At 43.8% G+C, this 18133-nt stretch overlaps 2 protein-coding genes across 3 annotated transcripts in view; both read left to right on the top strand.

The window, feature by feature from the left end:
- Window positions 1–7228, top strand: part of trim33 (tripartite motif containing 33) — a 33445-nt gene extending 26217 nt beyond the window's left edge. For both annotated transcript variants that reach the window (XM_080854342.1, XM_080854341.1), the window contains exons 16-20: window positions 2093–2213; window positions 3157–3231; window positions 3563–3715; window positions 5515–5562; window positions 6001–7228. In XM_080854342.1, coding sequence (XP_080710468.1) covers window positions 2093–2213; window positions 3157–3231; window positions 3563–3715; window positions 5515–5562; window positions 6001–6393 — 790 coding nt within the window. In that variant the 3' untranslated portion in view covers window positions 6394–7228. The remainder of the gene's footprint in view (window positions 1–2092; window positions 2214–3156; window positions 3232–3562; window positions 3716–5514; window positions 5563–6000) is intronic.
- An 810-nt stretch (window positions 7229–8038) lies between these two features.
- On the top strand, window positions 8039–13301 carry slc66a1 (solute carrier family 66 member 1). Its single transcript, XM_080854151.1, has 9 exons — window positions 8039–8165; window positions 8875–8927; window positions 9136–9331; window positions 9435–9564; window positions 9760–9847; window positions 10063–10205; window positions 10301–10399; window positions 12530–12715; window positions 12952–13301. Exons 3-9 carry the CDS (start codon window positions 9144–9146, stop codon window positions 13027–13029), a joined length of 912 nt encoding a protein of 303 aa, XP_080710277.1. The 5' UTR covers window positions 8039–8165; window positions 8875–8927; window positions 9136–9143; the 3' UTR covers window positions 13030–13301.
- Window positions 13302–18133: the final 4832 nt, after the last annotated feature.

Here is an 18133-nt window from a genome sequence, read left to right as displayed (position 1 = left end):
CTAGACTTCGTGTGCACATAGCCTCACACTCTCACTCTCTCACACTCACACTCTCACACTCACACTCTTTCACACACACACACACACTCTCTCACACTCACTCACACTCTCTCACACACACTCTCACACACACACTCTCACACACTCTCTCACACTCACACTCTCTCACACTCGCACTCTCTCACACTCGCACTCTCTCACACTCGCACTCTCTCACACTCGCACTCTCTCACACTCGCACTCTCTCACACACACTCACAAACACACACACTCTCAAACACACACTCTCTCACACTCACACTCTCTCACACACACTCACAAACACACACACTCTCACACATTCTCACACTGTCTCCTGACCTAATGACTCTCTAATGACCTGTCAGCATCCTCATGCTATTCTACTCCCTGAGACACACAACACTTGATCATTTTATTTGGATCAGCAAATAGTGATTAAGTACCCAGCAGTACCCAGACAGTGTTATGAGCCAGCTATGTTACACAAGACTGCCACGTGGTGCAGAGGAAGAGTGCATGCCTATGACGGGGAAAGGGAACATTGTCTTCTCCAGACAGCAGGGCTGCCAGTGAGTGCTGATGTAGAGCAATAACAAGTTGCTTTGAGTCCCACCATTTGCAAACCCTGAACCCTGGGCCTATGAACATGCCCCAGGCTACCCTAAATCAGAACAATCAGTTTACGGTTAGAGCTACACTCTGAAATTCAGTGAAGGCTAGTATTTTAACAGTTTGTCAGTAAAGCATTTGAAGTGAAGTGAAGTGAAGTGAAGTGAAGTGAAGTGAAGTGAAGTGAAGTGAAGTGAAGTGAAGTGAAGTGAAGTGAAGTGAAGTGAAGTGAAGTGAAGTGAAGTGAAGTGAAGTGAAGTGAAGTGAAGTGAAGTGAAGTGAAGTGAAGTGAAGTGAAGTGAAGTGAAGTGAAGTGAAGTGAAGTGAAGTGAAGTGAAGTGAAGTGAAGTGAAGTGAAGTTGTCAGTGTAGGCATCAAAGAAGCAGCCTGTGTCAGTTTATAACAGATTTTGACATAATTTGCCATGGCCGTATCAGGAGTATTGGATGAATCTGTAAGAGCATGAATTGAACTGTTTGAGTTTTGACTGACAGAAGAAAACCAGTTCATTTGGCACGGGGTTTGTTTCTGTAATTGCTATAAACATGATTCATTAACTTTGCACAATTGTTTCACGGGCTATGTTGGCAATATGATCGGAACGGGCTATATACGAGCCTGTGAACATGGGACAGCCATTCTTAATACGAGCCAAAGATTCTGTCCTTCTATTTACTATGCAGTAAAAAAAACATGGTTGGACTTGATGGGAAGTGTCTGCAACTGGGTCTCGACCGCGAATGTAAACGTTTCCATCAGCTGCTGGATTTTTCAGTACAGAGGGTGAGACTGTGTCGTTGGCACATAGCAGGCAGGCTAACTTTCCCTGCTGTCATAGACTAGTGTATGAATCTCAAAGTGATTAAGTATTGCATACCTGCCTGCCGGGTGTTGAGTTCACAGTCAGTACCTTCACAGGGGAGAGTCGCTTCAACGCTCACATTAGGATCTGTGACTCTCACACACGCCATTTAATACTGTTCCATATCACCTCTTATAATAAACCTGTGCTATGCAGTTTACTAAGGGCACACACCGTGTCCAGTAACCTTCATACACCCGTCATATCCCTACACAAGGCTGCACACTGAGGTATACAAAGGCATTTACACACACACACACACACACACACACACAGACACACACACACACACACAGACACACAGAGCTTTCCAGATATCTTGTACATCAGAAGTCACATCCCCACACTACATTGCTGACCCAAAAACTTGCCTGTGTATGCACGTGCCTGCACACACACACACAAAGTACACGTGACGCCCCCGTGCACACACCAGCACGTTTTCATTACCATGCACTCTTGTGATGTTTTTGTTATGATGCTCTCTGTGCTGTGACTGCAGTGTGTGAGCCATAGCATAGCTACTTGCTGCTAACCTCTGACCCTGCCTGCTGCTAACCTCTGACCCCCGCCTGCTGTGTTTGTGTGTGCTCTCCCCAGTGGTGAGTGGATGTGCACCTTCTGCCGGAGCCTGAGCAGCCCCGAGATCGAGTACAACTGTGACGACGACGCTCCCAAGAAGGACCAGAGCGAGCCGGTCCTGAGTCCCGAGGACCAGCGGGTCAGTACCGGATTGGGGATGCCTAAGTGTAGGATTTTGTCGATTAAAAAGTGTTGTGGACAAAAGACAAACGGAAGAAGACAAACTTTTGCCATCTTCTTATGGTTATATGGTGTTTTTCAAAGTATTAATATAATAATGTGGAAAATAGCACTGCAATGCGTGATCATTTGGAAAGCTCTAATGATCCCCTAACACCTGTGCTCCGCTGGTGGGGCAAGTCTGGTGTTCTCACCACACCTCTGGTTTGACATTCCGTCTACCCCACTCCAACGGCAGTGCTGCAGATACATGCATAATTAGCTGCAGGCGGTTTTCCATTTGCTAGGGAGCACGCACGCACGCACGCACACACACACGCACGCACACACACACACACACACAAGGGCAGATTCACAAGGGCAGATTCACACACTGATACACAAACACGCACGCACACACACACACACACACACACACACACACACACACACACACACACACAGATACACAAGGGCAGATACACACGCACACACAGGTACACAAGGGCAGATACACACACACACACACACACACAGATACACACACACAGGTACACAAGGGCACATGCACACACACATTCACACACAGATACCCAAGGGCAGGCACACACACATTCACACACAGATACACAAAGGCAGGCACACACACATTCACACACAGAGATACACAAGAGCACTCTGACACCTTCATTTTCTGTTTTGCATTCACTCACACACATGATCTTGCATACTGTATGTGAAAAAGTGATTGTGTGCGCACACACACCTTTTCTTTCCTTACACACATATTGCACTCTCTTCTTCCATTATCAGTCCAGAGCTAAGTTTTTTTTCTTTTTTTTTTATCCTCGTTACGTGTACCTTCCATGATTCCCTGGTGTCATCTCTTTTCCTATTCTGTCCTGTCCTGTCCTTGACCACAGAGGTGCCAGCGGCTGCTGCTGTATGTGTTCTGCCATGAGCTGAGTGTGGAGTTCCATGAACCTGTGTCCTCAACGGTAAGAAATCATCCGCTGTTCTCAGATCTGTAATCTGAAGACAAGAAGGTTGAAGTTCGTTTTAGTTGCTGGCGGAATAAACTGAAGAAGGCCTCAGAGTTAAGAAAAACATCAGTCTAAGATTCATACTATTGGGAGAACATTGACAAGGATTTCTTTGGCAAAGTGGGGAAATTGTGGCCGAAATGACTGTGCTTTATTAATTAATAAAACAATCTGCCCATCCATTATGGCCGCATAGAATTGTGCCTTTTTGTCAGCTGATTTTTTTTAGGAGTATTCCTTTTAAACCAGGTTTGGATTGCTATTTTTAATATCGATGCTTCCCCAGGTCCCGAACTACTATAAGATCATTAAGCAGCCAATGGCCCTGAACACGGTGAAGCAGAAGCTGCAGCTGAAGCATCCGGAGCACTACCACAGCCCAGACGAGTTTGTGGCCGACGTGCGTCTGGTCTTCAGCAACTGTGCCAAATACAACGAGGTGAGTGGCATGTGCCCGGACTGGCTCCGTCTGGCCAAAGGGCAAGTCTCTCTGGGACACCTCAGGCTGGGGATCACTTAACACATGCACGGGCTCAAATATATACACTCTGTAGCATGTACACATACACATACACATACAGTACCAGTCAAAAGTTTGGACGCACCTTCTCATTTTTTGAGGAGTTTTTTTTATTTACTTTTATCATTTTCTACATGGTAGATAACACTTTTTTTTGTTTTGTACATCATTCCATATGTGTTCTTTCGTAGTTTAAATGTTTTCAGTATTAATCTACAATGTAGAAAATAATAAAAGTAAAGAAAACACTTCTCCAAAAAATGAAAGGTGTGTCCAAACTTTTGACTGGTACTGTACGCACACTAGCACAAACAGAAGGCGCCTATGTACACACGCACGAAAACACACATCCACACTGGCACACATGCTGTGCACAGCTTTTGGAAACACTAATTTCATTTCACACAACTAATCTTTTCCACAGCAAGGGGGGGGGGGGGGAAAGCACTGTTTTCTGCCTTCCCCTTAGTAGTGCAAGCACTTTTATATCCCAGTGAGGGCACTACCTAAATGTATTTTAGTTTAATCAGTTAAATGGATAAAAGCATCTGCCAGACTTAAATGTGATAAAAAAAAATCTTTCCATGTTCCCTGGAATTCCAACCAGCACTGGGATAACCCACAGAGAGGGGAATTAATATATTGGCTGTCCCTGGTAGGTTAGGGCTCATGGCTATAGCAGTATGATTAAAAAAATCGTAGCTTAACTCTTAACTCAGGTGCCATGCTGTATACTGGCTGAAGGAAACTCCATTCTGCATCCCTTGAAATCCCCTCCTCTTCTGAAGACGCATGATATTTCAAGGAAGTGTGATTGAGTTGCATGCTCAACTGGCAAACTCTCATCCAACTGCACATACCAATAAGATGCCTTTTGATTAAGAGGCATCACATTTCTGTATGAACACATGCCTTTGTATCCCTGCTTCTTTGCAGGCTTAATCATAAAGGATTTGTTCTTGTTTTTCTGTGTGAACTTTGACCTTTGGACAGCCTTTGGGCAATTGACAGTAAATGAGAGGGAGAACCATTTCTCTGTTCCTTTTTGTGGTTTCAAAATGACACCTCCGCTTTCAGATGGTCAGTAGTGGCAGCTTCCCTGGGAAATGCCACGAGTACGAGAAGTTCAGAGGCCGTTAAGCACAGATCTGGAAAAGCCCACCGCGAACACCATGATACTGTGTCTATAATGCTAGTCTTCCCTTCTCACCAAGGAGTAGGAGGCATATGGCTGGATTTAGATTAGTAGGAATAGTTCTTCTACTGACCTCAAGCCAGTAAAATCAAATGGGCCCACTAGCATTAAATTGTATTTTGGAAATCGACATAAATCTTTATCTTGGTTATGTCAGTCATTGTAATGGTAGGAGGGTGGCGTTGGGTCTCTCTCTGTTTTTCATGCCTGTGACTTTTGTCCGTCAAAGAAGCACCATATAAAAAAAAAAATCGAATTCTCAGTTTTGGACATGAGTGTCCTAGGATCAGTTATCCAACTACTGCTGGATAATCTCCTATTTAGAGAAGAACCTGATGTAAGACTTTCATGTGTATGTTTGCCATTTAGAGAAATGTTTTGGCAAGCATGATATTGTTCTCCTTGGACAGCTGGAAATACAGCTGAGGATAACTCCTCTCTGTATGTGCTATAAAATCTTTCTCCCCCCCCCTTTCTCTCTTTTTTTTTTGTATTTTATTGTTACTGTTATCGCCCTCTTTAGATGTCACGCATAATCCAGGTTTATGAGGAGGAACAGATTAATGTGCAGGTAAGCTGTCGCCAACACACATCGATGAAGGGTTATAGAACGCGTTCCAGCGGTTCATCTGAGTCCCCAACCACACTCGTCTAATTTTGTCTTCTTCTCTTCTCCCCCACCCACCCCTTCTTCTTTACCAATATGGGCTCTCTGCACTCCCTTTTCTCTCTCTGCTCTCTGTCCTTTACACTTAACCTCTCTCACACACACACACACACTTCCTTGCATTTCTTTCACACTCCATTCATCACACCTCCTTCTCTCTTTTTAACTCATCCTCTCTTTCTCATACACAACCACACACACACACACACACACACACACACACACACACACACACACACACACACACACACACACACACACACACACACACACACACACACACATACTCTCCCTCCTTCTTTTTGTCCTTCTGTTCTCCTCCCCTCCCATGTTCTTTGACAGGCGGACTCGGAAGTGGCTGAGGCTGGGAAGGCAGTGAGTCTGTACTTTGAGGAAAGGCTGGCCGAGCTCTACCCTGACCGGAATTTCCCCGTTGCCCCCGACGACAAACCCTCGATGGACAAGGAGAAGGAGGAGAAGGAGAAGGAGAAGGAAACGGAGAAGGAGAAGGAGAAGGAAAAAGAGATGGAGAAGGAGAAGGAGAAGGAGACGGAGAAGGAGAAGGAGAAGGAGAAGGAGACGGAGAAAGATATGGAGATGGAAAAGGAGAAGGAGAAAGAGAAAGAGGAAGAGGAAGTAGGAGCGGACAAGGAGGCCTCTGACGATTCAGATGATGACTTTCAGCCAAAACGCAAGCGCTTAAAAGCAGAGGACAAGAAGGTGCATATAAAATGAGAGTGAGAGAGAGAGGCAAGAAAGTGACTGAGCCCCAAGTGAGGAAAAGATGGCTACTCGGAAAGGCTTCACATTAAAGGTGAAGAGAGGATCAGTCTTCCTTTTCTTTTCATCACCCCACTCATTCTCTTACTCAGACTCAAGGTCATATGCTGGACCTGCTGGCATATATCGAGTTCCAGTGCTATTCTTATTCTCCCACTATGAAAAATGCCTTGTTATAAAAGAATAAAACTTTACGAAGACAAGAGTGTACACCGAGCGGCGAAGAAACTTTTTATAGTTGGCGTACCCAGATGACACTGATGGCTGTTGACGAAGGAAGTTCTTACACAGTTTTTGAACTGTTACAGCGGGTTAAACAAATTAGTCTTTTTTTAATAATTATTATTATTATTATTATTACTACTATCATTTATGATGCTGTTTGTAAATCTGTTGTGAACAATGCTTTATAAAAGACCATACCCTCTCATCCCCCAATATGTTTATGTATTATAATGTTTAACAATGAATTACCTACTGGGTATTTGTGTGTGTGTGTATGTGTGTGTGAGAGAGAGAGAGAGAGAGTGTGTGTGTGCGTGTGCGTGTTTGTGTGTTCGTTTGCGTGTTTGTTTAAACGGTTTCATTGTTGTAAATAACAGAAACCATACAGAAACATGACTGAAGACTGGTTGTTTGGTCATTAACTTCAATAAAAAGGTTTAAATGCAATGTTCCCTGTAAACTGCATCGGCCCCTTTTTATTAAAGACCATTTTAATGGTAGTTCTAATAATCCCTGAGTGAAACTAAATATTGTGTTAATATTCTTTTTCATAAAAATAAAGCAAATGGCGTAAAGGATGGTGAAGGAATAAAGTGATAAGACGAACATTTCTGGTTGATCATTTTAAAACTGATGACTGCTTTTTCTTTCATTTTTGATATTTCAAAGGTAATGCTTTTGTTGACATCCATTGAGATTCTTTATTGATCATGTTTCTTACCGAGAGAGGCCATTAGCTGTCATTGAAATGTTAATTGAGGAACAGGAAAAAGCGTGTGACGAGGTTATCTTTAGAAAACCAACTCGATTGACAAAAGCAAAGTTATAGTTTTAAGGTGTTAAACTGAATCGTTGTAAAAGATTCAGTTAGGCAAATTAATGCTGGTGAAACTGCAGGGCGTAACAGCCTACAGACTGCCGCTAATATTTGAGCATACAGGTGCTGAGTAATTTCATGGCTGGATTTGACGTAGTCCTGATTGGTGCAGATCAGCAAAGCTCTAGCAAGTTTGTATTTCAGGTTGTGTTAAACTAATGATAGCCACAAGGCAATGTATTCTTTAACACCACTCAAATACGTTATGCAAAATGATTAAAGTGTCACGTCTAGACTTCTGACATATAATCGTTTAATCAAGGCTAAGCGCCATGTCGAAATCAATATCCCATGTAGGCGACGTCAGTAGCAACTCTTCTTACCACAAGTGACTTACAGGTAGTCCCCTATTGAGGAAGTCATATGAAACTGACAACGCACGCGCATGGGCTTTATATAGTTAGTGAAATTGTGGTGGTGAGCTCAGCGTTTGTGATTTTATGCTGAATCGTCAAGACTTGAGGTCAGGTGAGAACGCTCAGCTGATCGCCGTCTCAGCGGCAGGAGATCTAGCCGGCGAAACAGACGGTCTTGGATGAATTGCTCAATTTCAGTTGTTAATTGCCACTCTGGAATAGCCTGAGTTAGTCGAAGGACGTCTGTTTTGTTTGGGATCATTGCATTGGTGAGACCCCTATACACTACACAGCGAGATTATGTTTTTTTTTTATACCATGAACCATGTTATCATAATAGGCTACTGTTGGTGGGCTTACGTTTTGAACTAGGCTATGATGAATTATTGAATTATTAATGACTTCCAAACCACTTTTTACCATTGGGCTTTGTGGTGAATGAGTGGGCCAAGGTAAAGTTTTAAAGACAGACCACGTCTGCAACAGATGTGTTTTTCTACATATGTTTACGATGTTCACATGGTGGTGAAGAAAATGCTAAACTTTCCAGAGACGTGTGAGGGAGTGAATTCGACTGAACTAACGTGACGTGCTGATATGTGATGTACATGTGTGATATGTGAATAGACAATATTACGCGTTTAAGATGCCTACTAAACATGTTTTGCAACTTCACCGGGATAATTGTTTTCACCTAAAAAATGAATCCCAGCTTTTGTTGTCTAGCCAAGCTTATCTCTTCCCTTGCAATGTACCCTGAACAGTTTCATTGGGTCAATCATTGTTAATGAACTGTTGCGAATTGTAGCCTATGTACCTCTGTTTATGTCCTTCCCCAATCGATTATGTCATGCCGGTATTGACCAACAGTAGCCAGTAGAAATACTCCGCCCCTTGGTCACGTGTGGGACAAATCATCCAATGACCGGTAAATATAAAGATGTTTACTTCCTTTTCCCACAACTTGTGTATGTGTAGGGAGACTGGTCCGAGTCCCACGATCCAAGAGGATAAAGAACATTTACAGAAAGGTAAACGTCCCCCCAATAACCCCTGTTCAATCTTTGTGTTTGCAAATAATAATATAGTTTAAGCGTGCCTCCTTGTTTTTGCGACAGGAGGAAGGAAGGCTCTCTTGAAAACATATTTGCTTTGTTAACTGTGTCGTTTGATGTGTCATGGAATGTTGAAGCATTTTGTTTCCTTACTAATTAACCGATTTGTGTGTGTTTATTTCAGCAGCTATTATGTCTGATGGAGCTCTTTCACGGATTTCAGTCGGGGAATTTAACGACGGAAATTTCTCAACGATATGCCCCAATGGATCTGTATGGGTTTGGGAAGGACTCGGAGAGTGCGCACAGGATTCCCGGGACATGGCCAGTGTTATTCTCGGCTTGTTCTCCATAACGTGTTTTATGGTATCATCGCTCCCGTAAGTCTCCCATGTCTCCTTACCCATCCCCACGTCCCGTTTGCTCTTATCGTCTACTCGTTTCTGAATTCTGGTACTTTCTCTTCCATTTTGCTGTTCTCAGGCAATACTACAGCTCCTGTCGCACAGGAAATATGGACCAAGCTCTGTCAATTTGGTTCCTGTTGTTGTGGTTGTCAGGTGACACATGCAATCTGGTGGGATCTTTTCTTGCCAACCAACTGCCCTTGCAGGTATGTGTGTTGCTCAGACATAATTGATCTCAGTGTGTTTAGTTTTTAATCTGAATTTACTTTAAATCATTTCTGTTTCCTTGGCCTTGAATTATCAGTAAAATTGGGATGTCGTTGAATCTTTTTTTGTCTGTGGTCTGAAAGGCCACTGTATGTTTACACCAATTAGTCTGAAGAGTTCTATTCCTCATGCAGACATACACTGCGGTTTACTACGTGCTGGCTGACCTCGTGATGCTCGGGATGTACTATTACTACAAGCTAAGGAACAAGTCTAACACCAGTGAGTGTTTTCAGTAGTCTTAACATTTGCTGGAAGATGTAAAGGCCTACCCTACAATCTGACTGTAGCTTCAGTGCAGATAAGGAGCTGAACAGATACTTCAATGACAGAATAAAGAAAGCGTTTCACCATAAGCAGCACATTTAATATAATAATCATTATCAACTTTTCTTTGTGGCCAATGCATAACCCCCTTGTCTTTCTTGGATACATAGGCACACTGAATGCAGTTGGTGTGCTTTGCCTGCTGGGAATGTCGAGTTTTGTTGGCCTTCCAGGGTCAAGTTTGGAAAAGCAGGTAGCACCTGTAGGGCATGGCGGCCGAACATTACTGTCAGTAACAGAGGAGGACTCAATGGTAAAGTAAACAAGCTGTTTATTTAACACAAAGGTGTGCTTCTCGTTATTTCATAAATCGGTAATGGAAAATGACTTCTTTATCTGTCTTTCCAGGCCTCGTCCTTCAGCACCAGGGTGATCATTGGCTTCACCATTGGCTCTGTGTCCTCCGTGATGTACCTGTGCTCTAGGCTGCCACAGATATACACCAATGTAAGTTGAACTTGAGCCAAAGGCCATGTGTCCACTTCTACACCCAAAACCTCTGGGATAGGAGTTACAGTGGTCCATCAAGGGTGTGCTAAGAGCCATAGCGGCTTGCTGTGTTGCAAGTGTCTCTCTCTGAAGGGGTTGAGTTAAGTTTATGGCACGTAGCTGTCTAACTGTCCCTCTCATTGGCCTCACTTCCAGGCTGGGTCAACAACAGTGGCAGTTTAACTTGAAGGATTAAGAAGGAGAACTTTAATTGGCTTGCTTCTATGTGCCATCAATCAATCAATGAATTAATGAATGAATTAAGTGTGAGGCATTAATAGATGTTCTCGCGTGGTGTATTTGGTCTGTGATATTTTACATGTCCATTACAATAATGTTCGTTGAATTTGAACTACATATACATATTTTAGATGCATATGTACAGAGTAGAAGTGGAATTGGAGAATGGAGAGTGCAAATGTAAGGATGTATGCACAATGTGAACAGCATATCTACATTGGTTTAAATGTGGAGAATATAAAATAAGATATGTAATTTAACATTGTTTGAATAGTGTAGGTGGTTCAGACTGCAAAATATGAATGGTGTCAATGACATGGTCGTTAATGTACTGTGAACTGTGCAGTAATAAGTACAACAATGCTATTAGAGAGGTGGTGTGGAGCTGAGCCTTCTTGTGTGGGGACAAATGATGGTCGATGGTGGGTAATTTGGTGCCGATGGGGCATTAGGCAGTTTTCACCACCTGCTGGAATGCTTTACCATCTGATGTGGAGCAGCTGCTATACCACGTGGAGATGCAGTTCATTATTATGCTCTCAATGATACAGCGGTAGAGGTCCACCAGTATCCTGGGACACAGCTTTCTTGAGACTGCAGGAAGTCAAGGGCCTGTTGCACTTGCTTGACCAGGATGGAGGAGTTTAGGGGCCAGGTGAGCTCATGCTTGACACGTGCTCTACTAGAGCTCTCTTGATGTAAATTGGGGTATATGCATGGTTCCTAGCCTGCTTGAAGTCTCCTTGGTCTTCCAGGTTTTAAGCACAAGGATGTTGTCAGTACACCAAGACACAGCCAGGTGCTGAACCTCATCCCTGTAGGCCATATCATCATCTCCACTGACCGGAGCTACGAGCGTGGTGTCATCTGAAAACTTGATTAATCGTGTTGGAGCCATAAACAGGAAAGCAGGGTGATTGCGGAGTAGGAGAGGTTGACTAACTTCACTGACTGGGGTCTGAAAGTCAGAGAGTCCAGAGACCAGTTGCATTTAGATATGCTGATACCAACAGATCAGCTTGAGAGGGATCACAGTATTAAATGCTGGGTTCAAGTCAATGAACTGGCGTACAAATTGCGACTGTCCAGGTGGGTCAGGGCAGAGTGGAGTGCTGTGGAGATGGCATCCTCCTGACCTGTTGACCTGTTGTGGCGGTAGGGAAATCGGTCTGGGTCTGGTGTAGCAGGCAGACAGGATTTCAGTTGTGAAAGAACCAGTCTCTTGAAGCACTTGGCAGTGATCGGGGTGAGTGCGACAGGACTGAAGTTATTCGGGGTTGTAGCAGGGCAGTGTTTTGGTACTGGCACGATAGTAGCTGTCCTGAAACTTGTACGGACAACTGCCTTGGCCAGGGACCGATTGAAAATGTCCGTGAAGATCCCGGGCAGCTGCTCTGCAGATGCTTTAAGCACACGGCCAGGTATTCCATCAGGGCTGGCTGCATTCATCTTGCTCAGGTTTGAACAAACATCTGAGGTGGAGAATGTGAGAGGCTGCTCCTCGGGTGGTCGATCTGCTTTGATGATACCCTCCTTATTTCCCAGGTCAAGGCGGGCGTAGAAGTAGTTGAGTTCGTCAAGGAGGGGGGCAGAGCTGGTTGGGGGCACAGTGCTGGCCGGTTTGACGTCTGTTATTGTCTGTATGCCTTGCCACATGCGCTGGGGGTCAGAGGAGTTGAAGTGCTCTTCAATCCGCTGTTTGAAACTGTGTGTTTAGCCTGTCTTAAGGTTGGCCCTGGCTGAGCTCCCAGCTAATTGTAATGCCTAAGATGCTCATTGCTAACACTGACAAGTTTAGCTTTGCTTCATTTTCACTTAATCTAACCCCTCCATTTGATTCGTTGGCAGTATAAGAGAAAGTCTACAGAGGGTGTGTCGTTCTTCCTGTTTGCACTGGTCATCCTGGGGAACACGACTTATGGCCTGAGTGTGCTGCTGAAGAACCCCGAACACGGACAAGGAGAGGTCAGCTACGTGATCCACCACCTGCCCTGGCTGATCGGCAGTCTGGGCACGCTCTGTCTGGATGTAATGGTATGTTTCAAGCCATTGGGCTGGTTCTTTTACAAATCATTACAGGGGAGACAGCGCCCTTAAGTACAGTTGAATTAAATTGATAAAACTATTCATTTAAAAATGCTTCTCCTAATTGAGCTAGTTCATCTGACCAAATAGTTTGTTGTGTGTATTACCTTATGTGTTTGTTTCAGGCTGTGTAGGAACACATTTTCAGATCTTTCAGGTTCTGTCCTTTGCTTGTCTTTGCACAGATATCTTTGCAGTTCTTGACATACAAATCCAACCATCCTGTCTCCAATGATGAAGCTGCACCTCTCCTTGGCAACTAAGGCCAACCCAACCGTTAAGACATCACATTTATTTTACTTTTTGCTTTTATTTTTTTAATCATATTTTAATGTATTATGGTTTTATATTATCATCAGACTTCACTGGTGATATTTTAGGAGGAGTGTAGAACGTGAAAAAACATGAGTATATTACTTTTTATGCTCTTAATTGTTCTGATGTTAAAAAGGGACTTCTTTAAAAATTACAATTCTTATGAATACAGAGAAACATTTGCACAAAGCCTTTTCTGATGACACTTGTTACAAAGTATTTTTTTTCTTTTTGTTGAAGTCTAAGTGAGATTACCCTCTGGTTTACTGCCTTACTGTTGTACTACTCACAGCATAGTTATGACTGGTCCAGATTTCCTCACTTACTTTTATATTTATTTCTTTGTTCTTTGTCTTTGTTTAAACAATCACAGTTTCTGATGACTTGTCAATAACGTGATGCCTTATTGGTACTGTAATTTTTGGATGTACTGTATAAATATCATCATTGTAAAGTTTTTCCAATGATCACAAATTGTTTACAGAATCGGTAGGAGTGGAGGTGAATAGCTTTTTTTTTCCCTTTTTGTTGTTGTTGTCCTGTAATATATACACGCACCCAACATTTGTCAGTGATTTGTCAGAAACAGAACTGTCTACTAAACATGTTTTGAAACAAATATGCTGTGTACTGTGTTTAATCAAAAATGTAATTTTCTTGAATTTCTTTGGTCATATAGAAAAGGATTGATCTCCTGGAATGAGCATTCCCTTAGATTTGGAAAGCCGTGTCATGTTGAACTCCAATAATCCATGTGAATGTCCCTGGATGCATGAGTGGTCATAAAAGCCCACACTCTGCACTTGTGTAGTCTCATACCTGTCCACACAATCAGTGACTACATTAGAAAGTTGAAAGAGCTGTCTACCATAAACTAGAGTGAGGTCAAGTAGCATTCCGATGCCTGTTCAATGCTAGGGGCTTTGCAAATATGCCTGGTCAAGAACAGGTGGTAGTGTTGGTGAGATGGTTGGCAGAATGCTGCTAAATCATAAGGACCCTTTATTGCTGGTTTTCTTCAAGGCATTCTGAGTACAGGATGTTGTTATGTAAGGGATAATGTATTGTCCGGAGGTCATTATCCAAAAATAAATCCCGAAGGGGCAAACAGCACCCGACGCACAGCATTACTTGCTGACTTCAAATTACCATGAGTCTGTTACGTTATATGACCGGACTTCTTGCGGAATGATATGAAAGATGTGAATTAGAAGCACAAAACCCGTTGTCAATGACAGCGGTCATTATCTTTTTGCAACGGTCATTAGCGAGAAATATCGGACCTGCGAGCGTTGGAATGGCCCATTCAAATCAACGGTACTTTTTGGAACATTCTGAAGAGCCGTATAATAAACCATTTTAAATTAGTGTGCCAAATACATCAAACTGAGTACATACAGAAAGGTGGAGGTTCTTACTGCTGTTACCCAAGCATAATAGGATTAAATGATTAATCTTTAGATTTCACGTACTCACTCTTGTGACCTGCAACCCAATTACTGCTTATGCCTGTAAAGGCGGCCCTGTCAACATATTGCTGACCTGACAGTTGACTGAATACCTGGCCTAGAAAGTACCAGGGGCCCTTCTTCTAATCCATGCCCAGTGCCCGGAGTTATGCCTTGCCACAGACTCGCGATACGGGCCGGCGCTGAGGCTAGAGGATGCCGTCCCAGGGTTAGTCCTGCCATTTGTCCTGGAGACTTCCAGGAACGTGGAGGCGTCTTGCTGCTCATTACGGCCGTTGTTCTCATCAGTGTCCTGTTAGCCAAATGGAGAGTCGGGTCAAAACACTGACCTTGAGAATGTCCATCCCGCCACCCCCCAACCACCCACTCCACCCTACTCTACCCCTCTTGCCTCCCAAGTGAGGGATATGGAGGGCCCACCCAGAGAGAAAGGAGGTCAGAACTGCTATCTCTGTAAGGGGTCACGCAGATCAGCTCAGTGTGTGTGTGTGTGTGTGTGTGTGTGTGTGTGTGTGTGTGTGTGCAAACGCTTGTGAATGTGCGCATGTGTCATATGTACAGTGATTGTTGCAATTGTGTGTGTGGAAGAAAGTTTTAATTTAAGGGTATTTCGGATCTGAAGTGAGGGTAGCAAGAGTGTGTGTGTGTGTGTGTGTGTGTGTGTGTGTGTGTGTGTGTGTGTGTGTGTGTGTTTGTGAGGACTAAACTGAGTGAAAAAGTGTGTTTAGTTTGAGTGCGGCTTGGGGTTGAATTCAGTGGCAATGGGAGGAGTAGGAGTGTGTGTCTGGTTAAGGGTATGGGGAGGTTGCTGAACTCTTCAGTGACAGCGGTGGCGTTAGGTGTCTTTGTGTTTTGGGGGACGTTTGGTTCTACTGAGCTTTGCACTGGCAAAACAAAGACAGTGGGAGGCTATGTGTGTTCTTGTGAATATTGTTCCCGGGGGTTGAAATGGCAGCAGTGTGTGTGTGTGTGTGTGTGTGTGTGTGTGTGTGTGTGTGTGTGTGTGTGTGTGTGTGTGTGTGTGTTTGTGTTTGTGAGTGTGTGTGTGTGTGTGTGGGGGGGGGGGGGGGGGGGGGGGGGTAGACTGAGGAGTGTGCGTGTATCGTGGCACGACGTGGTTGTGAAACTCTGTGGAAATAAAATGTGTTTTCACTGTGGCGACAGGAAGAGCCGGCGATAGCGCACGACCATCCATCACCGAGATGAGCCCAGGCTGTTTATAAACACGCCACTGCTGGGAATGTCCTAATGAGATGACCCATTCACACACACACAACCCCCATGTAGTCCTCACAGATTACACATTCATAACCCCACTGGCTGCCTCCACGCTCGTACATGTTGCACCCACTACCTGTGGAGTCTCTTAACCCTAAACCTGTAGCATGTAGAAGGAAGCGTAGGACACACCATACTCCATCTTGTGTAAAGAATGGAGCTTATATTGCTGTGTGATGACATTTTAACTTCCTGGGAAACTCCAACTGTCCTGGGGATGAGATCTGCATGCTGTACAGTAGTTCTGTAAACAGTCCACTCAGTTTTGGGGTAAATTCCATGTCTCAAAACCTCTCTCTGTCGTAAACACGTCAAAGTGATTTGAGTAAAGCGGATTTCTCACACAGACTGCGTTGGGCTGAAATCATTAACTGAGAGAGTCAAGGTGATGAGTGTGTGGTGGTCTTATCGCTGGTTTGTGTGGAGAAAAGACTTTTTATCCAATGGCTGCAAACAGAGCAGTTGGGAAAATATACTGAGAGATTTCAGAAACAAGCATGAGTCGTTTCTGTTTGAGAGGGAGTACTGTTTGTTCTGTGCGTGTGTGTGTGTGTGTGTGTGTGTGTGTGTGTGTGTGTGTGTGTGTGTGTGTGTGTGTGTGTGTGTGTGTGTGTGTGTGTGTGTGTGTGTGTGTGTGTGTGTGTTTGGCAAGAGTAGGATGACAGTGGTTGGACTGCAGTCAACATTAGAAATGTAAGAGGAAAATCAAGAGGATACTGGGAGAGTCACCACTCTGGACAGCAGATCACGGTAAGTGCATCGCAATCTCTTACATTCCTCTGGAAGTCTAGCAAGTACCAGGCAAGCTTTCAACATTAGGCTGCTGGTATGTACAAAGGCTTAACATATTTACTAGTATTCACAAAATGTTTAAAATGTAAAATCATAATTTAAGAGGAAGGTTTTTTTTTACCAAGCAAATGATTCTTGGAGTGCTACAGGTACAAATTGCCGTGGTTACGGAGTGGTATGGTGGATTATTATTTGTGTTATTTTACATTATTGCTTTGAGATTTTCAGTGTCCAAAGCTATTTTGTGCTTTGAGATTCATGGCATGAAAATCTGGCAGTGGTTGTCTCAATCATTTTGGTGATCAGAGTCATGTAACTAAAGACTAATTACTTTGAAATGTATTTTAAATGTTTGTTTTAAGTCTGATCATTGTATTTCTCGTGGAGGTTATCCGTTGGATGCTTTAGTTTGTTGAGATTGCATTTTCATTACCAACATTCACCCAAACACATTACCTATACAACACATTAGATGGTGATGAGATTGCCAGTTGATTTCTTTGGCAGCACTAATCTAATTGCCTATAGACTCAACTGTCTTCAGGTTGCAGGGACTCACGTTAAAAGTGGTGTAATGAATAGGGGTCAATGACCCAGTGATAGGTCATGTGCAGGTTGCTGGATGGACAGCTCGTGTGAGTCAGTCACAACCATTAATCGGCTGAAGAAGGTCAATTTAAAGGGCAAAAGCCAACCTCGCTCACGCCAGCCATAGTCTTGTTGGTTTGTCTAATGAGCCTAGTTTGAGTGATTAGGAGGCCACCGATTATGGTAATGTGTTTTAATCATTATAATGAGCTTGACCAGTCCTGACTGGATAGGGCCATCTTGCCGGGGTTTCGCTGTGCTGGATGATAAATAAATCCTATGTTACCCTGCGGTCTTGTCTGGCTGCTCTCTTTATTAGACAGGACCTCTCCATTCTCTCCAAAAGATTCTAAAGGCTTAGCTTTCACTCTGTATAGATTAAGATATATTGATGATATGTTGACGGAATGTTCCTTCAACCCTCCTTCCTGGCCAAAAATACTGCTATTGGTCTTTGCACTCCAAATTCCACCCACCCCCCCCCCCTTCAGCATACATACGCACGCTCACACACACACACACTCACACACTCACACACACCGTGTCCATCGCCAAGGCCACTCCAGTCTGAGGGTCTGTTTCCTGTTTGCATCTGTAAACACAATGCTATCAGAGCTGGCCCACTGGTGAGCAGCATGTAGACTGTCACATATTAAAAGCTGCCAGGAGGAAGAGGATGGATGGATGGGAACACACAGTCACACACACACACACACACACACACACACACACACACAAACACACACACCCTAACCCAGGAGGAAGAGGATGGATGGATGGGAATGGGAGTAGGGCTCAGAGGAGTGAGGCAGCAGACAGAGCTCAGTGTCATCAGGCCAGGCATAGCCATTCAGGGTCATCCGGGGGGGATGTTCTTGACCCTTCCTTCCTTTTTGAATATTAAATATATTAAATATTTAATTTC

The sequence above is a fragment of the Sprattus sprattus genome (assembly GCF_963457725.1).
Source record: "Sprattus sprattus genome assembly, chromosome: 16".
In the NCBI taxonomy this organism is placed as follows: domain Eukaryota; kingdom Metazoa; phylum Chordata; class Actinopteri; order Clupeiformes; family Clupeidae; genus Sprattus; species Sprattus sprattus.
This window is presented reverse-complemented; position numbering and strand designations above follow the sequence as displayed.